Source organism: Papilio xuthus, unplaced genomic scaffold, assembly GCF_000836235.2.
Source record: "Papilio xuthus unplaced genomic scaffold, Pxut_1.1 DF826938.1, whole genome shotgun sequence".
Taxonomy (NCBI): Eukaryota; Metazoa; Arthropoda; class Insecta; order Lepidoptera; family Papilionidae; genus Papilio; species Papilio xuthus.
This window is the reverse complement of record NW_013531711.1, coordinates 1,913,833-1,939,788: the sequence shown is the minus strand read 5'-3', so window position 1 is coordinate 1,939,788 and position 25,956 is coordinate 1,913,833. Positions and strand designations below refer to the sequence as shown.

Below are 25,956 nucleotides of genomic sequence, written 5' to 3'. Positions count from 1 at the left end.
TGACTAATTAAAATATTTGACACTAGGTTGACACTGACATACAATAGTCAATTTCAATAATTTTCTCCGATTACAAGAATTTAGTTGTGTAACGCAACATTAAAATTTATTTAACAATGATAGCTCGGTTGTGTTTAAGAAGGAATTTGAATGGCGTTGTTATGCGTTGCTACAACCAGGGTTCAGTTCAAAATCTTGGTTCAGGGTCTTCTACTTCTACCGCAAGTGAAATAAAATCAGATGTGCCAGGACTTAGCGCTGCCGTAATTCTCCCTGCAGCAGAACCAGTCGGCCCAGGAGTTGACCCAAGCAAGAACGGACCTTACAAAGTCCCCGAGTACTTTTGCTACGACAATACTAGTTTCTTTGAAGCTGAAATTGAAATGGCTAAGTTCAGATTACCGCAACCCTCTGCAGTGAAGAAATAAACTACCATTGTTATTGTATTAGTCTGTAGTAAAGTATTAAATTATTTACTGTCTTGATTATGGTGTTCTTTTTTTAATAATAATAAATTTTCCAAGTTCATCACTATTAGATTACATTAAGTTTAAAGTGTTAATACTATTAAAGATTGTTATTAAGCAATTATCTCAGTGACTAGTAATTATTTATTCATCATTATTACCTTAATATTTTCTAAAATAAAGACTGCATTGGATAAATTATAAAATCTTTGCACATAATATATAAAAAGCCTGACAATAGCAATCATTAACAATCCCAACTTTTTAAAAGATTAGAATATGAAAAAATAACATTGAATTGATATTAACATGATATAGGTGATAAAAGAAAGATTAATAGTTGTTTACGGTTTTATTTGAATCAATTCATCCACATATTGACTAAAAGCCTACAACTAAATAACGTAAAATGCAATATCCACCATCTAAATTTCTAGTGTTCATACAATTTAAAAATATTCAAATGCAAATGTTCCACTTAAATTGCCACTGAAGCCGCACCACTTATTATAACCACAGTTTCATCATCGGAAAGAGTGGTCACTGGCTTCAGACATCCAGAACCCTCTTCCTTGGCCTCATGTTACTTCTTTTTTGTCAATTTTTCCGATAAGTCATCAAAGGTAGGATCTTGTAAGTTAATCATAAGGCTGTTGCCGGGAAGGAATACACGGTTTTGTGACTGTGCTATCATTCTAGAAATGCTTTGGGCAGCACGGATTTTGCGCAATTTAAGATAACCTGGATTCATGCCCATTGCTTTACCCAACATTTCTGCAGCTTCAGCTTCACCCTCTGCCTGTACAATCTTTTGCTGACGCTCCTGCTTAGCTCTTTCAACTACGAAAGCAGCACGCTGAGCCTCTTGTTGCGCTACTTGTTTAGCTTCAACTGCAGCTGTGTATTCCTTTCCAAAACTCAACTCAGTGAGTGAAACATCATCCAATATGATGTTGAAGTCAGCAGCGCGCTCCACCAACTCGCGGCGTATCAACAAAGAAACTTGTTGACGTTGAGTAATGAGCTGAGATGCATTAAATTTGGCAACAACTGATTTAAGAACTTCATTGCAAATTGAAGGCAGTACTTTCTCGTCGTAATCGGTACCTAGCTGGCGGTACATAATAGGCAAGTGACGTGCATCTGGCCGTGATAAAACCCTTAGAGAAATGTTGACCATTTGTAAATCTTTTGAACCAGTAGGCGAGGATATTTTTCTGGGACGGGATCTTATGTCGTAAATTATAGGATATTGGAACCATGGTACTCGGAAATGCAACCCTTCAGCCATAACGTGCTGTTGTACACCACCGATTCTATTGAACATTATGGCCCGGTGCCCACCTTCCACAGTAAATACCGATTGAGAAATACCGTATGCCGCTGCGCCGACTACTGCTACAACTTTCAGCCCAATACCAAGTCCGGGAGGTCCACCTTTGGCAAATTTGCCTGCCATATCGTTAAGTTTACTTTGAGCCATTTTCAAAAGTCCTAATAAAAGGAAAAGATATTAATCCACCAATTCAATGATATAACCTAATACTTTTACAGATTGTGCAACAAGGTCGGCTCGGCAAGATGGCAGATCAAAAGCAAAATGAAGCTCAACAAAGAGTACATAAATTAAGCACAGAGAAGAATAAATATTTTATGACATAGGCACAGACAAAATATATTGAAATAAATGCTGTTGGACATATCTGGTCATTACTTTCAGTAACATAGGGCTGACGATATTAATATTACCAAATGTGATTCTCGTGTATACTGAACATATTTCCAGATCTGCTTGGATGTGATGAGTAAATGACCTAAAAAGTTGGGTTCTTAATTTGAGCCCTAGAGTAAGGGGCTTTAGGTCAGCTTTCTTTTAAAAAGTACCCAATTTTTTGTAATCACTATTGATATGATATTTCCTTGATCTTACTTTCATAGCCTCTATTTCTGTGTAATAACTGATTACCATTTTGCCATGCTTACCATTTTAATGCTCTTTGTTTACCACAGACAGCTAAATTACTGAGTTGACAAATTGAGTTTGACATTTTCACCTAAAATTCACAGAAGCAGAAAAAGAAAGCATAATGTCTGTTTTCATTAAATAAAAACATTCAAATGAAGTCTTGATGTTTTCTCTTTATAATAAATAATTTCGTCAAACAGAGAAATAATTTTTAGAATCTTGTTGTGTACAACATAAGAAAGAAGAATGGATTCATGCTTGGGAGTAGAACAGGATTTAGACAAAGCCACAACAAAATTTAATGCTTTAAATGAGCATACTAACAAGGTATTAGAAGAGATCATCAGTCAAGTAGAAGATTTAAAAAACGAGATATCTAAACGTAAGTACATTATAGGTAAAAATGACAAACCAAGGCACATAACATTTGTGAGTAAAGTATATATTGCGTTTTAGTGCCTGTTAAATCCTATATTTATTTTAAGGTTTTTTTAATAAACATCATTAGCCGTCAGCCTTTGTCTGCCTACTGCTGTTCCACAGCATGTGTCACTTTAGTCTTCCATGTCTAACAACTTTCTGCTGTCTGAACAATGACTTTTTTGGTTCACAAATTATAATCAAATAGCTTATAATCTGACAGTTGTGTACTTAATTGTACTGTAACACCTGTAATTCAACAATAATTTCCCTATCTAAACAGTACTGTTATGATGTTTTGATCTGTCATATAAATATTTATTAGCATTGTATACTAAACTATTGTTTGTTATATTCTGTTTTTAAACTTATTTTTAAGTAATTTATCTACTTCATTGATTAAAAATAGGTATTAGAAATATATTTTGTAATTGCTATTCAATAAAATATGAATGCTGCATGGTTCAGTAGTTTTGAAGTTTATTTCTGATACACATAGAGATATGTGATTTTGTTAAGTATAAATTTTATTTGCAGAACCTCCAGATAGTCCCTTGACGCAGACACAAGCAATGATCCTAAGTGATCTGGCAGCTAATGTGAAACAAACAGTATTTCAAATGTCAACAGGTAAGGTTCACAGCGGTTATAGAGTCATGTTTTATCCATTGTCTTAATAATCAATACGAACGTTTAGATGGAAGGACGGATGGATTGTTTGAAGGTATTTCCGATCCCGCTAAAATTTGGCATAGATGTAAAACATAGTCTGAAAAAACACATAGCCTACTTATTAAGTTTTTTTAATTATGTGCGGACGGGGTTGCTTTGAATAAAATATCAAGATTCCATTCAATTTTGGTTCAAGTAAATGGAATTTTAACTCCAAATATGTTATTATGAATATGTTACATTGGCAGTAAATTTTGTTTACAGAACATCGTGAACTGCATGCTACAGTTTCTCGTGTAGGCAAGTCAATTGATCGACACTTTATTATTGACTATGCCTCTGTTGCTCCAAAAGCGGAGTCCTTTTCCTCTGACACAAACAGGCCTATTATGGAGCAGGCTATTGCTCAGCATTTGTATAGACAGGTAAAGTTTATATGCATACATATTATATGCAATATTTATTTTCCAAATAGATAAAAATTCATAAACAATAATATAACAACTTTTTTCAATAAAAATAAGAATTGTTTTGGTGAAACTGATTTTTTAATGGGTTTTAGGTGTTTTCATTAAATATATTCTGTCTATATCAATATTTGTCATTATCATGTTAATACTTGCAGTTATCTAGTCCATTGTTTTTCTATATTGTAAATTAGCTGTTGCCAAAAATCATATGTGTATTTAAAACATAATTATAGCATATAATATTAAAATGATTACCCAAGTGTTTTGTTAATTTTATAGTCTAAATTGTTGTGTATTATGAATTACTATAGGGTTTAGAGGAGGTGGGCGACGTGTTCGTATCAGAGGCGGGGGTGACCTGTGTTGAGCGGACATGCGCGTTCGCATTACTCCAGCGGTGCGCGAGCGCTCTGGCAGCGGGAGACCCTGCACCTGCACTCGCCTGGGCTCAGCGCCGCGCGCACCAGCTCACACACTCCCCGCTGCCATTCGCCTTACACACCGTACAGACACTCAAGGTCAGCTTTGACCTCCTTTTGGTATTTCTTAATAAATTATATATCTATACAATGCTCCAAAAAATATGACTCATATTGTGACGTCATAGCTCTCAAATACAACAAGTGCGTATGATTAGTATAACAGATGTTTGTAAACAATCTCCGACCAAATTAGATTTTATGTAAGTATTTATTATAATACTTTTTAATCGATTTCAAAAAGAAGGAGGTTCATAATTTGTGCCTATGTGTTTTTATTTCTTTTTTATGATTGTCCGATTTTCATAATTCTTTTTTTATTCGAAAGGCATGTCTTTTGGTTCAATTTTTAAAATGTATGTTTTCCTCCTATTTGCATTTCTTTCGTTTTTGTGTTACCAAAGACAAATGTTGTTAGGTGGGTCGCGAGCAAGGCGTGGGCGCGGCGATAGAGTACGCGCGACAGCAGTTCCCAGCGCACGCGGCGCGGCACGAGCGCCAGCTGGCGGCGGCGGTGTGCGCGCTCGCCTGGCTCACACCCGGCGCTGGAAACCCTCCGCCACAGTACCAGCGACTGCTCGACCCACGCGCACTAGGTAACACACACTTTGACCACTTATATACCTTTAATGTTTTTTTTTATTATAATATAAGGTGGCAAACGAACAAGTGGCCATCTGAATTCGCCGGAATGGCGAAGCGATCGCTGCCCTGCAATTCTTGCATCGAAAGATGTGCGTCTCACATAAAGATAATATATTCCCTTCCGGTCCTCCACCAAGCCCTAGGAAGGGAAGGGAGACTAAATTAAGCCTCCGGAAAGCATGCTCATCAGAACGCGGAATTACATCTACTTGCCTGTCTTCTGTATGGTCGTTGTATTTCAACCCGGCCAATCGTTCACCAATAGACTTGTATATAATGAAATTGTATGTACCATGTTTGTATTCCAGGCAGCGAGGCGGCGGAGCTGTTCGTGCGCGAGGCGTGTGCATTGCTGCGCCTGGCGCCGCTGTCCCCGCTGGCGGGTGCTGCGGGTGCTGGAGCACGTGTGCTGCCCGCGCTGCACGACATACGCAACAAGATGTGTCAGCAACACGTCGCTGCTGCCTGGGCTGATGATGAGCTGCCCTTGGAGGTATGATAATACACGCTTAATAAGTTTGGTATAAAACTAAAAACAAAGCTTTTTCACATTTTTTAAGGATAAAGTGGCAAACAAGCAAGCGGTTACAGGAATTCGCTGAAATAGCGAAGCGTCCACTATCTATAGACAATTGCAGATGTATTTGCTACCTTTAATTTAATTTAAGGGACTTTGTTTCCCTTTTATATGGAATATTTCCCCTTCCTATGTGTCCACTCATCTATCAAATATACTCCCCCTTCTCATCCTTTTCTTAAAGGAAAAGGGGTGGGCAGCTATGATAGTAATGTTGTGTGCAGGTGGAGCTGGGTGCGGAGGGCGGCGGCTACCACTCAGTGTTCGCGTGCCCCATCCTGCGCCAGCAAGCCTCCGAGCAGAACCCGCCCATGCGCCTGCTGTGCGGACACGTCATCTCGCGCGATGCCCTCAACAAGCTCGCTATGGGCGTCAAGTGAGACACTAAATTTACACACTTTTTCCACTAAGCGGGCTAGTGGAAATGAAATATTAGTGTCGCTTAGTAGAAAAAGGAACTTAGTATCAGTCAAATCATTGGTAAAATCCTCATCTGTTACCTACACGCAAAAGACAGGAGTCTGGTAAAGTGCTGTCTAGAATTATTTCTAGTAACTGTTTTTTTTTTAAATTTACGAAATCTTTACTCGTGTCTGTTTTTTGTTTTTTTATTTAAATTTGTATATGAACTTTTTGCCTTTTATTTCCAGGTTGAAATGCCCGTACTGCCCCATGGAGCAATCACCCTCCGAAGCGCGACAAATATATTTTTCTTAATCGCTTGAACGCACTTTTATTATATAACTGTAGGACATGAAGCACTTCGTTAATGACACTGTAACATAGCTTACACATAGCATATGTAACATAGAGCGGACGTGTAATCACATATAACTACCGCACTCTTAATGATCACTAAGGGTGACCCTTAGTGTATAGTATATCAAAACTGAGGGACTTGAGTGTGTCAGAAATATGTGGCAATAAAATTAGACAGTAATGTACGATGTTAAATTTTTTTATGTAGATTGAAAGACGCATTGAAAAATGATTTCTGGAATAAATAATTATGTAAGTTTTATTATTAATTCCCTTCTCATTAACACCGATTTAAAGAAAGAAAGAAAGAAAAGTTTTTATTATAGGTAATACAGATTAAACCAAGAAACAATAACTAACATAATAAAATTGCACATAACTAAGAAATTAAATTAGACTCGAGTTACCATTTATGGTTAATGTGGATAATCTAGTGATGCCCACAGTAGGAAATGCATGTATCGTGGGCACCGATATTCAGATAGGTATATAATATTCAGTCCACAAAATTACAAAACCCACACTCACGACATTTTAGCATTTAACAATTATCAGTTACATTTTATCAAGTTTATTGTTTAACAAACATGATAAAATGTCTAAATATGAATTGATGGTTGCTGCTTTAGAGTAACGCCGTTAAGATGTCTAATCTAGTGAAATGTACAGACTTTACTACATTATAAGGTGGCAAACGAGCTAACAGCCCTTGGATTCGCCGAAATAGCGAAGCGTATACTGTCAATAGACATCCGTAATTACGGATGTGATTCTTCTTACCTTTAATCGACAGAGTGGCTCAGAAAGTGAATGATTCCCCTTCCTATGCGTCCTGTTAAATCCACTTTCCCTACCCTTCCTTTCCTTATAAGAAAAGGCTAATTAATGCCATTGTACTGAAACAATGTATGGCATTACAAAATATTTCAGATAAATTTTAAAGCGTCAAAATTCGAATAAGAAAACAGCTCAAAGCGTTTCCATAAAGGTATTATTGAAAAGAAACACATGATGATCCTCGGTACATAATTTATTTAATGGATATGTACATAGACAAAAGATTTTTTAGGACAAATAAAAATTTGGCATAACTTTCAACAATAGCAATAATATTATTAAAAAAAAAGTCGAGTAAGCCGGCGAATGCACCAACATTAAAACAATCATAATTTATTTACTTAAAATACAGCCCGGATTTGCTCACAGCTAAGTTTAACCATAGACAAACACATTTTAAAAATAAACGCCTTTTGTTTATCGAAAACGGGTACATCAAAAGTCGTTTTACAAACTGACCACGTAACTTAGACCAACTTTCACTAAAACTAAAAATAATAAATTAATAATTTAATTTTTCACCTTGTAAAGTATGAGCCGCAACAATTTTAATATCATATCGATATAACTTTTAAACGAAAGGCATCTTTTGAAGAAGTAAACATTCATTATGACCAAACCAGATACCGAATCGTCATACAAAACTTTCACACATTGCAAATAACTTCATCAAAAAATTATAAATGGCATACTGTCAACATTTCGTTTATCTTATTGAAATCTGTCATCCTGACCATAGATTATCTACAGCCGAAACAAATTCACATTGTCGTCACTTTCACTCTCTTTTTAAAAACAGAGATAATAATATTTTTGTACTGGTGTTTTAAAAACGAGTTACTTTGTAGACGTAATTGAATTGCCAATATGTGAAAGTTTCAATAACTCACACTTATATAAACCATACTTCAAGCCGGTACAAGTTCACAAAAAAAAACAATAATCCTTGAGGAAATATCAATGTCATACATAAATACGCGCAGCATCTAACAGCCAAGTACATTACAATTAGGTACTAATTATTGCTGTAAAATTTATCTACATATATATTTTATTAACACCGAAAGAAAGGCTAGTGAGATCGTGGTCGCGGGAAAAAGAACATTTTATAAATATTTATAAAATAAAAAAGATTGAACAAATAATTCTGTTTGATTTATGAACAAAAATCATATAATAACGTTTTGAAGATTTTAAGTATTAATTATAATATCATTTTAAATGGCAACACTAAATTGTAGTAATATTTGTCTATGCGTACTTTTTCCCGGACCCGAAGCTTTCTAAGAGAAAAACAAATACACAATATGATTAAGATGGAAGACGCTCCTAAATACAGCACAAGATGTATTTAAATATTTAGCAATATATTAGATTGACGTAATATCACTTAACAACTAATAAATCTACGAGTTACATAAGTTTCCATTTAATACATACATTATACATAATTGTATCTAATTTTTTGGATTCACATTTCACGGTACATTAAGAGTTTTTAAACATTTGGCACACAATATTACTGTTTAGTAGTAGATAATGAGTTTTTATTTGACGGACACCTTGTGATTATAGCTGATTATAAAGTCTAGTTAACATTATTCCAGTCCAGCGATTGTAATCAAGTGCTGAGTAAGACCACTGGACTGGATTAATATAAACCGGGTTGAAATGTAATAAAATAAATAACATAAATAATACGTTTTTATTAGAAGCTTGTTATATATTTAACTTCTAATAATATTGCTTCCTCTGCAATCAGTCGTAGAATTCAGTCTGACATTTCATACTTTTATAGTATGATACCTTTTTTTGTACATTTTATGAACATTTCAAATTATTTCAATTATAAAAAAACGTTAAATAAAATCAATGCTTTAGTTAAAGAAAAGTTAAATTTAAATAAATTTTATTAAAACTAATTCGTGTACTTAAAATCATGATTTTTTTTTTAAATTTAACAAGTCGTAAACTTAAATTCAACGACTTTAAAACAATATTATTGACCAGACATTATTCGTCTTTAAAAAGTAAAAAAAAATGTGATAATATTTTCTTAGACAATGTGCAATATTTTAAACATACTTCCATACTAGTCAAAAAAATTACGAATCTTTACACTTTAAAAATGTGATAAATACAACAAAACTGACACAGCGGTACAAACAATTCAATTGAACATATATAAAAGAAGAATATCATAATTATATGTTGTTAAGTTAAGAATAGCGAGAGATTTACACTTAACATTAGAAGATGTAAGAAATAGCCTGATACGATCACAAGGTCTATGAACACAAAATACATTTTGCTTATAGCTAGTGCATTCATAAAGTTTAAATATATAAATTACATTTAATATATATAAGATATCACCATTTAAACACGAACAAGTGGTAAGATATATTTTTGAACGCCCTGTATACATTTATATGTCTGTGTTCAGATCACACAAAGGAAATGTTTACAAATTTATTGCTCAGTTTAGAATAATATAATTTCCACCATTCCCATATAATTATTTTAATATAAGAAAGCGAAATAATTTAAATAATTATAAATAGCTTATTACCTACATTTCATAACATTCCCGCTGCTGAAAAAATGGGGAACATTCTGGCAACACTCGGCATCAAAATTCAATTACTCAGCAAAGAAAGACGGAAAGCAACACCGGTGTTTATACTTACTTTAATGTATTCTTAAACGAATATTGTTTGACTAATAGTAAATTGGGGAATCCTAAATGCGGAACCTATTCAACTATTTTCCATTCTTTTTATTTTTAAATAATAATTCATAATAAGTATTATCACATCTATCACTAAAGTTACTACTGTATGTACTATCGAATTCGTCCTCATTTTAATAATCTTTAAACGATGTTATTTTTTTTTATTTGAAAATTTCACTAAAGTAATCGAGGACATTTCAATATCTCGTGATATCGTAAAGAAAATGAATGGAAATAGTTTGAGAAATCTCGATCTAATATACAGGATGTTTCAAATTGTCTAATTTTTATTATTAAATTTATTTAAAACATCAAAGTCTGTATCGCAACCGAAATAAGATTGTCTTTATTGGACTAGAGTATGGTAAACTTTTCCTATACACATTTCAAACTATTTTACTTATTTTTTATGAAGCGATGAACATTTGAGTATTCGTTCTAAGAACGACGTCAACTAAACTTGAGCTATGCCCAAGCTATTAAATTATTTCTCAAAGAAAATCGCATTTTAAAAAGGTAACTAAGTAATTGTCCTAAATAAACATTGAGCATGTAATATAAACAAAGATTAAACGCAAATGACATACTGTGATGTTTAGGTTAACTTCTACATAGATTATCGAAATTATTTTATAAATTTAACAAAAAACAAGATGTAATAGCCTAGACGTAAATTAATTTTTATATATAGGATGTTCTTTTACATAATAATACCTTCCACAAATAATGTAACCGCCAAAGTTACATGCAAATTAACTAATATCAAATAATCAGTTTTATATAATTGTAAACGTTAGATTCAATATTAACCAATTTTAACTCAATTTAACGAAATAAATCCTTATAGAATCATTTAAAGTGGAAAACAAAAGAATTCGTAGTCCTTGTCTTAACTAGGAGAGTAGACCGTCAGACGAAAAAAAAGTAATATTATGCGTATTAAGTCATTTTAACTTTAGTGGTAATACATCGCACCCTTAATTAATCGAGAAAACAAACCAGAAATATTGTTTATAAAAATTACGACATAAAATTAACATACAATTCAATTGTCTTTATGTACTACCACGTTGCTGATAACGAAAGACCAGTTTATTAAATTAGTCTGTCTGTATGACCGCAAAGCCGCGTTGGTTCTTGGTACCTTCGGAACGGGTGAACCGATGTTGATGGGACTCTCGATAGGAAAATAGCTTATGGACGCGGGCATATAATAGGCTACTTTTAGGTATAACGCTAGTTGTAGAGTGATATAAGGGTGCGATGTATGTCTGTCGGAGTATTGTGGAAGGTTTACAGAAGGGTGTATACAAGGTGTTGCGCGTGCGCGTGCGCATACGTAGGCTAGCTGGGCGCGGGCTCGGAGCGCACGCCGGCCAGGTTGAGCAGCGCCTCCGCCGTGCGCCGCTCCTCCCCGCCCCCGCCGCTGTACGAGTGCTCGTCGCGTGCGCACCGCGATATCACCAGGTGCGCAGCAGGCGGCAGCTGTAACAAACCAATCTATTGATATCAATCTATAACTGAATCACTAATATCTATACATATTATATTATCAATACTAATATAATATAAAATGTGTACACACACTTTTTTGTAACGCAGGATCTCAGCAACCACAAGACAATGTAGGCTATAAATTTTCATACTATATAACTTAGGTGTTGAGTAAGTTGAATAAAACTGTTATGCGAGAAAGGGCCAAAAATTGCAAGCCAATAGCAGCAAAGATGGATAGTTGCCATGGTAACGGTAGTAATCAAGTAATTAGTAGATGGCAATGATGTCTTTTGCTGCCTAATTTTATAAGAAGGGGCGGAGTTGTCACGTTGACAGGAACGGGGCAATGTGTTTGCAAGTGGAACACTGCGTAGGGATCTTGACTGTACCTGATCGAGCACGGCGGGGCCATATTTCATGGCGAGCACGCTGGCGGCGGCGAGGTACTCGTCAGCGCTGGGCTCGCTGCGCGCGTCTGCCGCCAGCCGGCGCGCCAAGTGCGGGAACAGCTGCGGGTCGGGCGCGTTCTTGGCCCCCGCAGTCTGCCCCGCCTCCTGTACTGGCACCACCACCGCCCCCGCCTCCGGCCCCGGCACAACTACTGTTCCCGCCACTGTCTGCTCGCACTCCGCCTCCGCGGGTGGCACAGGCTGTCGACCGAACGCCTGCAAACAATATACTGTAAGAAAACTGCTAGAAGTAAAGTAGATCTTTTAACGGACGGAGTCGCGGTCAACCGCTAGTTTTTCATATTGATATCTTTTGTTTTTTTTGATTCTCACACATATGAACAAAAAATTTGTAAAAGCAAGATGACATTATATTACCTGCAATAACGTGGAACGATGCTGTGGGTCCACTGTCCATAGTGAACCTTTGCCGAGTCCGGGGGCGGCAGCCACCTGGAATTGAAGATAATGTTATTTGCAATTAAAAAAATATTAGTATGCTACTGTCAGATAACGTAATGACCGTTATGTAAAGAATTTCACCCTTTTGTAATGAAGACTAACCTTATGGAAGCATTTGTTGAGAGACAGGTTATGTCTTACACTATTCTTCCATCCTTGTGGGGCGTGCTTGAAGTAGGGGAAGTGTCGTATGATCCAGGCGTATATCTCTTTGACGGGCAGAGCGCGCGCGGGCGCAGCCTCTATCGCCATGAAGATGAGGCAGGAGAAGGAGTAGGGGGGCTTGGTGTGCGCGGTGGGGGGAGAGGGCGGGGCCTTGCAGGGCGTGCGCGGGGGAGAGGGGATGCGGATCACTGGGGGCGGGGTTTTCGCTTCTGGCTGCTGTAAGGAAACAATTATCATAAATGATTGTTGAAAGAACGCCAATATATTTGTTAGGGACTCGACTTATGCATTAATGTGAAGTTTTAAGCCATTAGATCATTCGTAAATAATAACAAACCAATACAAATGAAAGTCTACCGACAGACTATACTTATAAACTTATTTTTAACAGCAAAATGAACTTTAATTGAAGATGGAAAATGAAAAATTACCAATATAGTTTTTTAAACATTAAAAAAGGAAATTTATAGAACGTGATAAAATGAGGCTTTTAATATATTCCTTTCGAATACACTGTAACATTGAACTTTGTGCACTTGAATAAACAAAAAAGTTTTATTGTTCTCTAAAACTTAAAGCAAAATTTACTTAGTTTGTTTAAACATTATTTGTGTGAAAAGTATTACGTTTAAAAATTGAAAATGATTAATATCGAATTGAATTCATTCTCTTTTAGTAAAACACAGATTAAAAATATTATATTAAATTACAATAGATTTTTTTCTAAATTACCTTAAGAACAACTTGACTGGTGATCGTCTTTGTATCTTCCAGATCATTTTTGCTGAGGTTGATCCCTGTAACAGAAATACACAGATATTTATGAAAACTATCCAGTTTATATAACTAGAAACAGTCAATTAAATATAATTTCTTGCATCAACTAATATTCTAGGGCAGTCTTTCCAAAAGTGGGCGATAACGCCCAATTGTGGGCGCTGCAGGTCTCAAGTTGCGGGTTATAGTAAAAGTTTCGTTTAGAATTCTCCGTTAATATATACATATATAGGTCACAATAATTAATTAATTTAATTTAAAGTTATAGTGGTTTTTAAATATGTGCAAATATGGGGGCGCTAAAAAAATATTTATTCTCAATGTGGGCAGTAGACAAAATAAGTTTGGGAACCACTGTTCTAGGGGGAAAATACAAAATGGCGGCGCATTGTGGACGCCTTCTGTGAAATTGCGTGGCTTATTCCATTTTGATCGTCCGATTTACATAATATGTATCTTGTGGCTCAAAAGATTTTATACACCTAATTATATCGCATATTCAAAAGAACAGGAATCAAAATTAAATAAACCACTAGTAGTGGATTAAATCCTTTTTCACTAAAGCGACCAGTAGCTTAGTGGAAAATTACTTTTATATACTAAATCGAATGGCGATAACTGACCTCTGAGTAGGTTCCTGTCCTGCAGCCAGCTGAGGCTGGTGAGGTCATCATCGTGGTCTGCGGGTGGCAGGTTGCCGGCGTTACCACATGCCACCCTGCTGGATATATCACATTTCTTTTAATACCAAGTTAGATTCTAATTCCTAAATTATGTTCTATGATAAACATCTTACAATTTCATAATTTATTTTACATACTTAAAAGAAAACTTCAAATTATGACATATTATTAGCTACTAGCGGTCGCCCGCGAGTCCGTCCGTAAAGAATTGTAAAAAAAAACACAATAAGTAGCCTATGTTTTAGATGAATGCCGAATTTCATTTAGATCCGTTCAGCAGTTCTGGAGATAACATCCATCCATCCAAACATTCACATTTATCATATTAGTAAGATGAGACGGTTTCTTCAACTTTAATTTATTTTTTATTTTAAAATATTAAAAGTAAGTACTTATATAATTGTTTCAGTAATATACATCAATGTGTAGTATTGGTTCCTCATAACAAGGTAAATGTGCCCATAAATAAGCAACTGTGACGTAAACAGTTTTCCTTCGATATAATATTGCCGTAAAACGGAATTATATTAAAAGAATCTGCTTTTTGTAAAGACTCAGTTCGTTTTCTAATTTTTCTCTTTAAGTATCTTCGTAAAAATATGAAATTGTACCAAAAAATTTGCGTCCCGTTATAATAGATCAATTTGTTCTGATGCTTGACAAAACTTAGTTATATTTTATAACTGTACAAAAGGCAATGTCCACAAAGATATGTTTGGTCTACAGCTAGTTTTTATCTAAAAAAAAAAACCAAGATTTTTTCGAGTCAAAATCTTATTTAATATTATAATTGCGAATGTTTAGATGTGGGGATGGATGGATGTTTGTTAGAAGGTATCTCCAGAACGGATGCAATAGAACATAGCCTATCTTAGAAGAACACAACAAGTAAGATTTTTTCTACCCACTGATTGAGACGCGGACGACAGCTATTCATTTATACATTTTTAGCAAAAGTATGCGAACATCGATCACGTGTGGCGAAGCAAGGTCAGTCGTCTTACCCGGTCACCTAAAAAACTGATAAAGCCCCGTATCAGACGCGCGACGATCATCCATCATAAACTTAAGTCGCGACACGTCGACTTTAGGTAATTGAATCAGATTAGAAAATATATATACATACATTTCTTAAACGATATCAACCTGCATAGCTTCCTAACGACACGATAAATATACGGCGCCTTCACTTATCTTACAAAAATTTATCTTGATAAAACACAACATTGTATAGACCTTTTTTAATATACACTAGCTACAATAATAACGAATTTTGTACTCGAACGCTATGTACCAATGTGTTTCTCGATTTTAAAATTTTTATGAACATTTTTCCGACTATCTTACGGTGACGGAAAACATCGTGATGAAAGCTGTACATATCGATGAAGAAATTAAAGGATATGTGTGAAGTCAACGAACCTGCACTGGGTTATGGTGGTTGACAAAGGCATAGTCAGTCCAACATGGTAGGCTACGAGCCTCTCTGTGGTAATATGACGACGAAAACAAGGCAAAGTAATGAAATTGTTAAATTGCGAATCGGTTAAATTACTTGAAGGTTTTATAGTAATTGATAGTAATAAAAGCTAAATATAGGTCAAAGTAATAAAATTAAATCAAATTGAATAACTACAAGACCACACACAAACTGTGAAAATCTATTCAAATATTTCACATCAATTCGTTTCAGTGACAAACTAGTGTAAATATATTTCCGATTTGAGCGTGAAGTCGTGTTTAGTTTGCGTTTGTATTATGAAATGTAAACGTTGGCGTACACAAATAACTGAACAAGAACATAATTTGCTTTCTCTGTTCTTTCAAAGAAAAGGAGAGTGACAACGATATGTTATTGTATTAGTGTTTCAGCAATGGAAACCCACTGTGAACATATTCAATCATGGTGGTGCATGGTTACATGTGGAGCACGTGACTCATTCGATTGCAATTTCTTTAAACAATATCAATTATGGACTAACCAAGAATATAAAAATCCCAACCCGGGTACGGGTAAGTGCGCAACGGAATTAATTCCATATTTTTCCGCAGTATAGCGAAGATTTTTATATACCTGAACTGAAGAAAGGCAATGGTAAGGTATTATTACTACCGAATTTCATCGGTTGAGTGTCGCTGTCCCCCATAACCTTCTCCTTTAGTTATTTTCCACCCTGTCATTAACGACCAATGTAAATAGATACATCATACAAAAATATAGGGTAGGATACAGCTTCTTGTTGAGGACGTAGTTTACGACTTGATGACTGTTACAGATAAAGATACTAACGCTGGCTGCGGTGTTTCCATGTCGGATTCATCTGATGGGTCGTCGATGTCGTCGAAGTTGTCGATGACCTTGCCGGAGACCTCCAGGCGACGCAGCGAACGGCCGCTGGAAGCCACATGGCGGGCGATCTGCCGGATCAACCGGCGAGGTAAGGGCAGGGAGGCGCGCGCGGCCCGAGCCGGCGATCCGCCGCGCTCGCCACGCATCGGCGCCATCTGAACACAAACAAAACCCTTGCTACAGTTGGCTGCTATACTCAAGATATAGCTAAATGCTGATGAGAAGAGATATAGATACGCGTATAGTTGTTAAAAATGATGATGAAATACTGCTGCACTCGCCTGTGTCAAAGTTGCAGTAAGAATAACCATACAGACCGAAGATAACCTTTGTCTATAACTTTATAAAAATTTATCAGTAAATTTCTGTCCAAAACGATAGTAACGTAGGGTCGATATATACGGAGATCCTTTAGAGTCGTCTGCATTCCACAATCCATTAACAGATAATAAAATTTATTGCCACATTGATGATATCATCAACATCATACTTCAACATTAGATCATAATCATTAAAACATATGAACTATGCTTCCGTTATAATGACTGCAATCATTAGAATGCGCTTCAACTCAGTCAAGTACTTTAAAGTATAAAAAAAACTATTACATCTACTTTATATCAGTTTAATTGAAAGTACGATACTCATTTGCATTACTTGAAAATGCATATTATCTGTAAATTGTTTTGAAATAACATGGTTATGAATTTATCATTCATTAATAATAGAACTCTCTTTTAATCAAATAAATAAAAAGGACGTTACCACAAAAATTTATGTATTAAAGAACGAAGCGGAAAATCGATTTAATGATAGATTTTAACTCCAATATTTTTAATGATCATGAAAGATATTTGTAAGTTGGCCGTCGCCTGAGTTCGTTAAAAAAGGGAGCCTATCATACGCCCGCGGTCATTAGCTGCCTTTTCGTCCGAATCCCGTCAAAATCCTTCCAGCCGTTCCAGAGATTAGCCGGAACAAACGCGGCTTTGTGGACGGACATACAGTTACATTTTAAAGTTTTTCATCAGCTACGCGAATACATCATGTGTATTTTTTTCAATATATCAAAGAATCTATACAATCCAATTTCATTAATATGTATAGATTCTTTACTTGTTAGAATGTTTACAATAAACTACAGTCTTCGCTTTCACCGTTCGCATTTCTCAACACTAATCATTTCGCTAAAGTTTCTATGGTTTACATTTTATAAGAGAAAATAAAGAATTCCATTTTGAAAACGACGTTCTTATTTTTTCTTCGATTTAGGTCGAACAAGCTTACACTTCAGATTTTTACGTAAAACCTGACGTTTTACAATTTCCTACACGACGCTTGTAGATAAAATAAAATCTACGTATCAATTGATAAGTTAAATTGGACCGCAATATGATACGTTCCACGTTTCTAAACTGTAAAATATCACGATACGTTTATATAACCGTGGGTTTACACTGGCGAAACACATGTAGAAATATTATTATCTCTACTATTCTAGAGAGAATGATAGGGTTGACAACATTGTTTCGAAAAATCACGGTAAACTTAAATATTTACGTAATACGTCTCATATCTGAGATGAAAACGTATGTTTATCTTCACGTATTATCAAGGAGAAGTAACAAAATCAAATAATCAACGGCCTTGTGGAAGTAGGCAACATAGATGCGGATGCGTAATAAAAATCGAGTATTCGATGTTGTTCATTTCTCATTCTATATTTATTTCCGTCGAATGGTAAAATGCTAGAAGGAAATGTGAAGAGTGATGTTGCAGATTTTATGCAATTAATTATTGTTATACCAGACGAACAGGCACATTATAGTAATCATTTGATTTGGCACGTACATAACCAGAGTATTCATCTGCTTGATAAGCCAATTCATACCTTCTAAACTACTTTTTTTATGAAATAAAAAAGATACTGTAATCGGTAATTACTTTTAAGTTACACACAAGGGTTGTTGAATTATGTACTCTGTGGCTCGAGTGAAAGGTGAAAGGCAGCATGTTTTTTTTTACAAAATATCAGCTGGAACCATTATTAAGTTCTAGCTTTACGACAACGCCCTCGTGGATATAAAGTAACTCGATAAGTAGTAGATGTGTTGTTTGAAACTATGTTCTTTGTGTCAAATTTCTTAGAGATCTTTTAAACCACTCTGGAGATATCTTCTAACAAACAAACAACCATGCATCCATCTATCCAAACATTTGCAATATATAAATAGCTCTTTTAATCGGCTTTGTTTTAGTGGAAACGAACCCTATACAATTCGTTTACATTGGATTTTGTGCGAAATATTTGTCTTTATTGCGTTAGGCATAGTTTCAGTAAGGTTAGGTCAATAATTTCGCCTGGCTACAATCGACCTTGATTTTCCGCAGCTTACAGTCTTATTGTTTTTAATAGTGTTAGAAAATTAAATATTATAGCTCTGTATTATATGCGTAAATATGCGGGGGAACATTTAATTTACAATTTACAAATAATTTTGTATTCATATACTTCTAATATTATTTTAATTTAAATACCGAAAACATTTAGTAGGTACTTAAAAGTAATTTTTGTTCGCATATCAAATGCTGCGGTCAACCCAAACCGGAGCCGGCTTTAGTATCCTTTGTTAAAGGAAATAACAACGCCACAAACAAAAAAATACAACTAAACTCTTTAAGAGTATTTAAAATTCTAATGAATCGTCGCTAACAAAGTCCAAACGATTGTTTAATACAACGATAGTAAATATTAAATGCAATTTATTAAAGAAGAAACTGCAACCAAAACGAACATTCAATAGGGCAGGCAGAATGGTAAGTTAAAGGTTAAAAGCTACATACATTGTCGTGTTGTAACTATCCAACGTATTGATTAGTAATCAAAAAAAGGAAGACTGCCCTGTTACTAACATATAAACCGTCCATCTATTCACCAGACACTTCATGCTGGCGTAGAATAAATCATGAATCAACTTTCATTCAATTCGCCGTTCGCCTTTGATGGCTAGGAGTTGAATTGAAATTAGTTTCTTTGGGAGCATGAATAATCCGTAGATAACACATGTTGTTGCATACATTGCGCGTCACTTGACGCCGGGTGGCGTCGACTAGTATATGCCGAGCGTAGGATGCATTCGCTAATAGAATCTCCGAAGGCAAGATTCTATCCTGACTGTAGATAGAATATACCAGTCTTATAAAATTGTGGGAATCACGTAAGATAGATATTTATATTTGCTTTCTAGACAATGTGATTTAGATACATTTTTGGATTTTTAAAGTGAATTTGATAGGAAAATAATAAATAATACCTGGCCATAGTTTAGTACTTGCGACCTTTCTGAGTTTGAATCGTGTTAAGTTTTGACTTGTAGCCACCCCGTTTATAAAACAAGATTTATAAGATTATTATATACAGGTACTAAATGGGATTATTGCGCGTTAAGTATATAAATAATTCGATTACGTAAATCATGAATAATGGGCGATGTTTTATACATTTTACTTTATTACTTAATTAAATCAATAGATCGGAACGCGGTGACATTTGTAAGCTAGAAAGGGCATCTGTGACGTCACGCGGACCGGATGCAGCGCTCTGTTTCCGGAATCGATGACGGTCAACATCTACATACGTATATGAAATACGTAGAACCTATACTTTCACATTTACTCCAACGAGGTATTAATGCTTTTAGAATTTTATTTCTACAGATATAGCAACTCATTGGATGAATGAAAGAAATATCGACGTTCAAGATAATTTTATTTTTGCTAGAAAATATCTCGTTAAAGCAACGGCGGATTACCTCGATATCGTAATTAAATCATACCAGCGCTTCAAAAGCATAATAAAAGATTATTTCCAGTCTCAAAAGCATTCATGAATTGATTTTATTCTACATGTGCCTTTTAATATGATTACTTTCCTTTGTAAATATAATATTTGATTGAACCGCACTAGCTACTCTCGAGAGGAATCAAAGGGTAAACTTTATTGACCTCCACCGTACGTAATAAGAAAGAACAAGCAAATAGCCACGTATAAAAAAAGAAAATGTCAATAAGAAATAAATACGAATCGTGTGATTTAATTTAATTTTCTAAATGAAAGTTTCTTTTGCAAAGAAATTGGAAATGGGATTGGAATAGGCTCCTAAAGTACTGAAACAATTTGAAAAAAAAAGTCTCTGTTGGGAATCCACACTAACCCCGGATGTCATAGACTATATTATTAGATTGTTTTATTCAGCACGAACGAAGTCGCGGTCAACTGCTAACATTCCAATAACATTGTAATCAAATAAAAAAGACTATATTCTTCGAAGTAAAGTTTAAAGAAAATTTGATTAGGCATTTCCATAAAAAAAATCATTTCACTAGATCGGATGTTATAAGTTGACGACATATTTAGAATTCATCATGTGTATGCCTGTAATATTATTTAAAAAAAAAATAACCAGTTAAAACTGATAATCATATCATTACCACATGAAATTCCTACATATTTCGAGTCATTACACGTGGTAATGATAATTAAAAGAACGTCAAATAACCTTATCATAAATTGAGACTTATACAAACATAGTTACATTTAATTTATTACAGTAACATTATTTAACAGATGTAAAAATTATGTAACTTTAAGTATAACAAACCCAAATTTATTCAGTACGGACAATTCATAACTTCAAGACAGAAGGTGTTTGAGTAACAAGATTTGAATTGAATGAAGGTTGAATAATATTTTCTTTTTTCATTATTTGGAATTCATGACAATTTTCAAGAAGCAAAACAAGAACTACACATTTTCATACTTATGCTCTCTCCATGTCATGAGATTGGCTCTATACTTTAGGAAAATGGACAGCCCTTTTCACAACATGTAATGTTATATTTCATCCTTATTACAACAGAAGGGGGCAAACGAGCAGCGGGAACACCCATGGACATCAGCAATACCAGAGGAACCGCAGATGTGTTGCTGGCCTTTGAGGTGGTGATAAGCTGAGAGATGTTTGTTGCAAAATCTTGCAATTACAGTAATTAATTGTAATGAAATTTTGTATACATGTGTAAATACTGTCATAATGCAATATTATGACATCACATGCTAATCTGGTGATGGAGCTAGAAGAAGGCCATAGGAGCTTTGAAACAACACCTTATCATGTTTGGACTTGTTTGAATTTTCTTGATGGCTAGTTTTTAATTGTTCTTAGTATCAAACAATAACTGGAGTTGTGTTTCTTTGAAATGAGAAACTTATTAAACTTTTCCTACATGTAATTAAAAGTAATTAAAAACAATTAGATACTAAAAAAAAAAGTAGTAAATGGACCTAATACAATGACTGTAACTTGTTTTATTGTTTCTATATTAGCAATAACATGCTCAGTTTAAGTATGATTTTTATATCCTGAGAACTTAGAGGTTGTTAAAAAATATGTAGATAATAAACAATTAAGACACCATGCCATCAGTAACTCACTTGTTTAACATTAATCAATCACTTTCTTACACAGCACAAAACTGAGCAAATACAGGTTATAAATGGACAGATTTCTATAAAATCTGCAGACTTCCTCCTCTCTAATTAGATAATTTCTCAATTTAGTACATTAAAAATCACAATGTATAATGGAACAGTTAATCATACTTAATACAAATTTACTTTCATTTTGCCTGAAATAGGACAACCTTTTGGTATAGGTAGGAATTGTCTACCAATGACATTTAAAATATTATAATTTTATTATATATTTTTTTTAAACTTTACTTTATAGTGATGTAATAAAAATTATATATTCGATAAATTAGAATGCAGTTATCATGCAGCTGATTATGTGACCTTGATATGTTTGATATAATTTCATATATAGATATATAGTATACAGGTGGAGGTAAAACCAAGATCAAAACAATTTGTGAATAATTTTAAACTTGAATTATTAAAAAAGCAAATAAATTATTATTTAATTAATAAACTTAAGTCATGGTTTGTTGTAAAATGCTTTTAGTCTTTCCAGTTTACTGAAATTATTCTATGTGATTGTCTTAAAAGTTGATAAATGAGTATTGAGTAACTGGTATATTGTTTTTCTGAGACGGTATATTTTTAGCATTCAAATAGGAAGTGTGAAGTGAAAACTGGGCCACGCTAAGGTCTAGATTCTATTTATAACTGGTTACTCTGATTACTTATTAAAATCAGAGACACTACACACAAAATGTTTAATTATACATAATTATTTGATATCATATATGATTATATATAAAGGTCAAAGAAGCTTAACAAAATACTTACAAGGACAAACAGATCCAAACAGTCTATAACTCACTCACTTGACACAATTATATCTTCATAAATATTCACTTTAAATTGTTTATTTGATATTGATACATCTAGAAAACAGCGTGACTCTCGAAAATAACTACGCGTATCAGGTGATGTGATGTAACAATAATTACCATGTGTTTTTGTATTCATTAGGTCAGCAGTGGCGTCAACAACGTGTTGCTAGGAAACTGGGGTTCAGAGTGCTACCGCGTGCGCGTCGACGTGCGCCGAGCTAGCTACGTGGAACTACGACGTGCAATTTGTGCACGTGCCGACGCGGACCTCAAAGGGACATTACATAACTGCAGGGACCGCGGACAAACGACACGGAGGACATCACTAACACGACCGTCAACCATCCGTTCCATATTTAGATGGGCCGCTAACGTCTGCGTCTTAGCATACATCAGGCGACTCGGTAACATTTTTAGATCCGCGTGTAAACGACACCGAACGTAACACGTTGTAAAATAGGATAGACGCAACGCAATATTATTCGATTAGTATTTAAGGAAGAAATTGCAAAATGCGCATAAAGATATAAAATGCGTAATGCTTACTCTTTTTATTTATGACAGAAATTAGAAATATCTTGCGGAATGATGGGAATATGACGATCAATATGTACATATAATATAAAACTTACCTTATCGATGTCAAGTTAGATTTGAACACAAATTAGAAATTAATAATAATAAACAGCATTCCGCAGCCACCGTTCTTGAAATCAACACTCAACAAACACTTCAACACCCAATCAAACCATAAATTAGAGAGTAACCTACATAAATAAAACATATGACAATTTGAAGTCTATGGTTATGAATAAAACTGACCAAAGAGTATATAAAATAAGAGACGGGACTCTTGACTAATTAGATACACAAACGGAGAATAAAAATTGACATTTTCAATGCTAGCAATATTATGAACAAGTCTACGTTGCTACCAACCTAAAAAAATCAATCTGTCAATTTCCGTTTTGACGTTTGAAAGTATTATTCGAGGGAAAACAATTTTAGAAAAATAAAACAATTTCGTTAATTGCAACTTTATTTAATCTTCTGACTAAAGCGAACATATTTTAAGAACGCAACATAATGCTCATTGCTTTCGAAATAATACCATTATTGTTTAGTTCACCAACAAAATACCCCAACTTTAATAAATGCTTATTTGTTCCAATTTGTTTATTTGATAGATCATATTTTCTGAAAGAACTGGAGTAGTAGTGCCACTCTTGTCTTGAGAAATAGAATAACACTGGAAAGAGATTAGCTCCTCTCTGTTGGTAAAATATTTAGAAAATTGCTAACAAGACAATATGCATTGAATCAAAACAAATCGTCATCATCAAGCTCACTATACGGACACACTATACTCCACTGAGGAGCTCGGAGCCTACCCTCAAGAATGCGACTAGGTCTTATTCAACAATGCAGAGCCAGTGAGGGTTGGTTGACTTCGCACATATCTTTGAATTTCCATGCAGTTATATGCAATTTGTAATTTGAATGTCTGATGGATGTTATCATGAAATTCGAAGAACTCATAGTATATAGTATATAGCGGAGATCGTACCTGGATATGTAAAATATGATCCGGTCAAGCGCCAACTGCACTGCCGACGCTCCAAATAGTCCCCTAATCCAAACTTTTCCTATCAAAACATTGCAAATGTACAAGTCATGTTAAATATTATGTACTGTAAAAATAGAATACAATATTTAAGTTTTACTTCTCAAATAAATTCATAAAATTATCATGAACCTAAAGATTCCGCATTTTAACTCTTTTGTTATTACTATTCTCCATAGATGTGTAACCTATAGATTCCTTAACGAGGAAAAATAATGAGCTTAGGAGGCATATTTTGGCGAAAAGTACCTGTGTTGAAATTTAAATTACTTGTAAGAAAATTGTATACAATCTCTGTTTATTTTTTATTACTTAGTTCAAAAAATGTTTAAGATATATAATAAGTTGTGATATTTGTAAAATCCAAATTTAATAAATTAATTTTGTTTCATATTTTCCACTAAATGGTATTTTTTTTAATCTTTTGTACTTGATACTTAATTCCCTATATTTTAGTATATTTTTATTTTCTATACACTGCATTTCCCAATTTCGAGAAAATCTTATTATGTTAGTGTATATTTTATATTAAAGTCTAATACATATTTCTAAAAATTGTCATAATATTAACATCAAACTAATATAAAACACTAAATTATAATATAAATAATGTATAGGTTACACATCTATATATCAATATTGACATTAATATAGTTATTATGCTAGTGCATTTCCTGCAACATGGTGACTCTTTTTTAGATTTGCGGTTAAACTACTCCATATAATAAGTTATTTTTCAAAATTTAGTTTAGGATTACAATATTTTAAACAGTCAAACTTTGTAGCACAGATGTTGCAGCGACATGCAGTCAGCAATTCTGAAGCAGATTCCTTCATTTAATAATTCTGTAGAACTTGAAGAGGTGCAATCATTCATCTGCAACAGTATGAAATGGTAATTAATTGATTCAAGTCTACAACATAATCAATTTAATTATTGCTTTTCACCTAATTACATACCTTATTTAAAAAAAACTGGTTTTCTTTGATTATATAGATTTCTCCCCATTTACTTACAAAACTTCTTTGAATTCAATTCTCTACAATGATGGAACTCACAAGCCATGTAAAAATGATGATTAGTTTTTACAGGTACAGTTTTGTTGGAACTTTTATTGCCTGCCCATTTTTGTGAAATGTCTATGATAGAATCATAAATCAAATTAGTTTGAAAAACTTGTCATGACATGACCAATTTACAGTTTAATCTACAATATTTGAAACAATAATAGAGAGATATTCTACACACAACCTAAATAATGTTTAAGTTAATTTTTATTATTGAATCTTTTTCATGTTTCGAGCAAACCATATTATACTAAATATCAAGCCAATTTAAAAGGTTAAAATTGTTCAAATAATTGCTGGAAATATGTGCTTTGAGAATTATTATTAATACTTAATATTTACCACTTACCATGTAGAATTTGGCATATGCCTTGTACTTACTTTTATGTTATTTTCATCAATTTTTGTTGTAAATTTACTTTTCAGCAATCAGCAAAAGGTCATAAGTTCTAGTTCAACATTTAGTTCTTTTAAATATGAATAGAATGTAAAATTTTA

At 34.1% G+C, this 25,956-nt stretch overlaps 4 protein-coding genes and 1 long non-coding RNA gene across 10 annotated transcripts; 2 read left to right on the top strand and 3 right to left on the bottom strand.

Annotated features, from left to right (window-relative positions):
* Nucleotides 1-116: 116 nt before the first annotated feature.
* On the top strand, nt 117-428 carry NdufV3 (NADH:ubiquinone oxidoreductase subunit V3). The gene has a single exon (XM_013317290.1). The coding sequence runs from the start codon at nt 117-119 to the stop codon at nt 426-428; it is 312 nt and encodes a 103-aa protein (XP_013172744.1).
* A 424-nt stretch (nt 429-852) lies between these two features.
* Nucleotides 853-1,961, bottom strand: Phb2 (prohibitin 2). The gene is given in 1 exon segment (NM_001312077.1): nt 853-1,961. A coding segment is annotated over 1 exon segment (900 nt). The 5' UTR covers nt 1,951-1,961; the 3' UTR covers nt 853-1,050.
* A 525-nt stretch (nt 1,962-2,486) lies between these two features.
* Sou (required for meiotic nuclear division 5 protein souji) lies at nt 2,487-6,717 on the top strand. Its single transcript, XM_013317313.1, has 8 exons — nt 2,487-2,815; nt 3,391-3,483; nt 3,790-3,950; nt 4,307-4,513; nt 4,893-5,070; nt 5,428-5,612; nt 5,921-6,072; nt 6,347-6,717. The coding sequence occupies exons 1-8, from the start codon at nt 2,680-2,682 to the stop codon at nt 6,411-6,413; spliced, it is 1,179 nt and encodes a 392-aa protein (XP_013172767.1). The 5' UTR covers nt 2,487-2,679; the 3' UTR covers nt 6,414-6,717.
* A 2,649-nt stretch (nt 6,718-9,366) lies between these two features.
* On the bottom strand, nt 9,367-23,537 carry LOC106121686 (forkhead box protein N3). 6 transcript variants are annotated; one of them, XM_013317434.1, is made up of 8 exons: nt 23,399-23,537; nt 16,350-16,564; nt 14,000-14,097; nt 13,332-13,396; nt 12,537-12,815; nt 12,351-12,425; nt 11,913-12,188; nt 9,367-11,511 (listed from the first exon to the last, which is right to left on the bottom strand). In XM_013317434.1, the coding sequence occupies exons 2-8, from the start codon at nt 16,562-16,564 to the stop codon at nt 11,371-11,373; spliced, it is 1,149 nt and encodes a 382-aa protein (XP_013172888.1). In that variant the 5' UTR covers nt 23,399-23,537; the 3' UTR covers nt 9,367-11,370. The 6 variants fall into 6 exon arrangements, with proteins under 6 accessions (XP_013172888.1, XP_013172892.1, XP_013172891.1 ...); XM_013317438.1 differs by lacking the exon at nt 23,399-23,537 and adding an exon at nt 22,884-23,152 and having other exon boundaries at nt 12,537-12,812; nt 14,000-14,094; XM_013317437.1 differs by lacking the exon at nt 23,399-23,537 and adding an exon at nt 22,884-23,151 and having other exon boundaries at nt 14,000-14,094.
* A 733-nt stretch (nt 23,538-24,270) lies between these two features.
* Nucleotides 24,271-25,950, bottom strand: LOC106121687 (uncharacterized). The gene is made up of 3 exons (XR_001228069.1): nt 25,840-25,950; nt 25,149-25,267; nt 24,271-24,412 (listed from the first exon to the last, which is right to left on the bottom strand). It is a non-coding gene; the product is annotated as an uncharacterized LOC106121687 (long non-coding RNA).
* Between the last annotated feature and the right edge of the window lie 6 nt (nt 25,951-25,956).

Bases quoted from the DNA above. Each gene is read 5' to 3' on its own strand.
- NdufV3 (XM_013317290.1), top strand. From the start codon at position 117: ATGATAGCTCGGTTGTGTTTAAGAAGGAATTTGAATGGCGTTGTTATG.
- Sou (XM_013317313.1), top strand. From the start codon at position 2,680: ATGGATTCATGCTTGGGAGTAGAACAGGATTTAGACAAAGCCACAACA. The intron at 2,816-3,390 runs GTAAGTACATTA...TTTTATTTGCAG, and splicing joins AAAAAACGAGATATCTAAAC to AACCTCCAGATAGTCCCTTG. The intron at 5,071-5,427 runs GTAACACACACT...TTTGTATTCCAG, and splicing joins GCTCGACCCACGCGCACTAG to GCAGCGAGGCGGCGGAGCTG.
- LOC106121686 (XM_013317433.1), bottom strand. The intron at 14,098-16,349 runs GTTAGTATCTTT...TGATATATCCAG, and splicing joins ATGGAAACACCGCAGCCAGC to CAGGGTGGCATGTGGTAACG. The intron at 13,397-13,999 runs GTCAGTTATCGC...TTTCTGTTACAG, and splicing joins GGACAGGAACCTACTCAGAG to GGATCAACCTCAGCAAAAAT.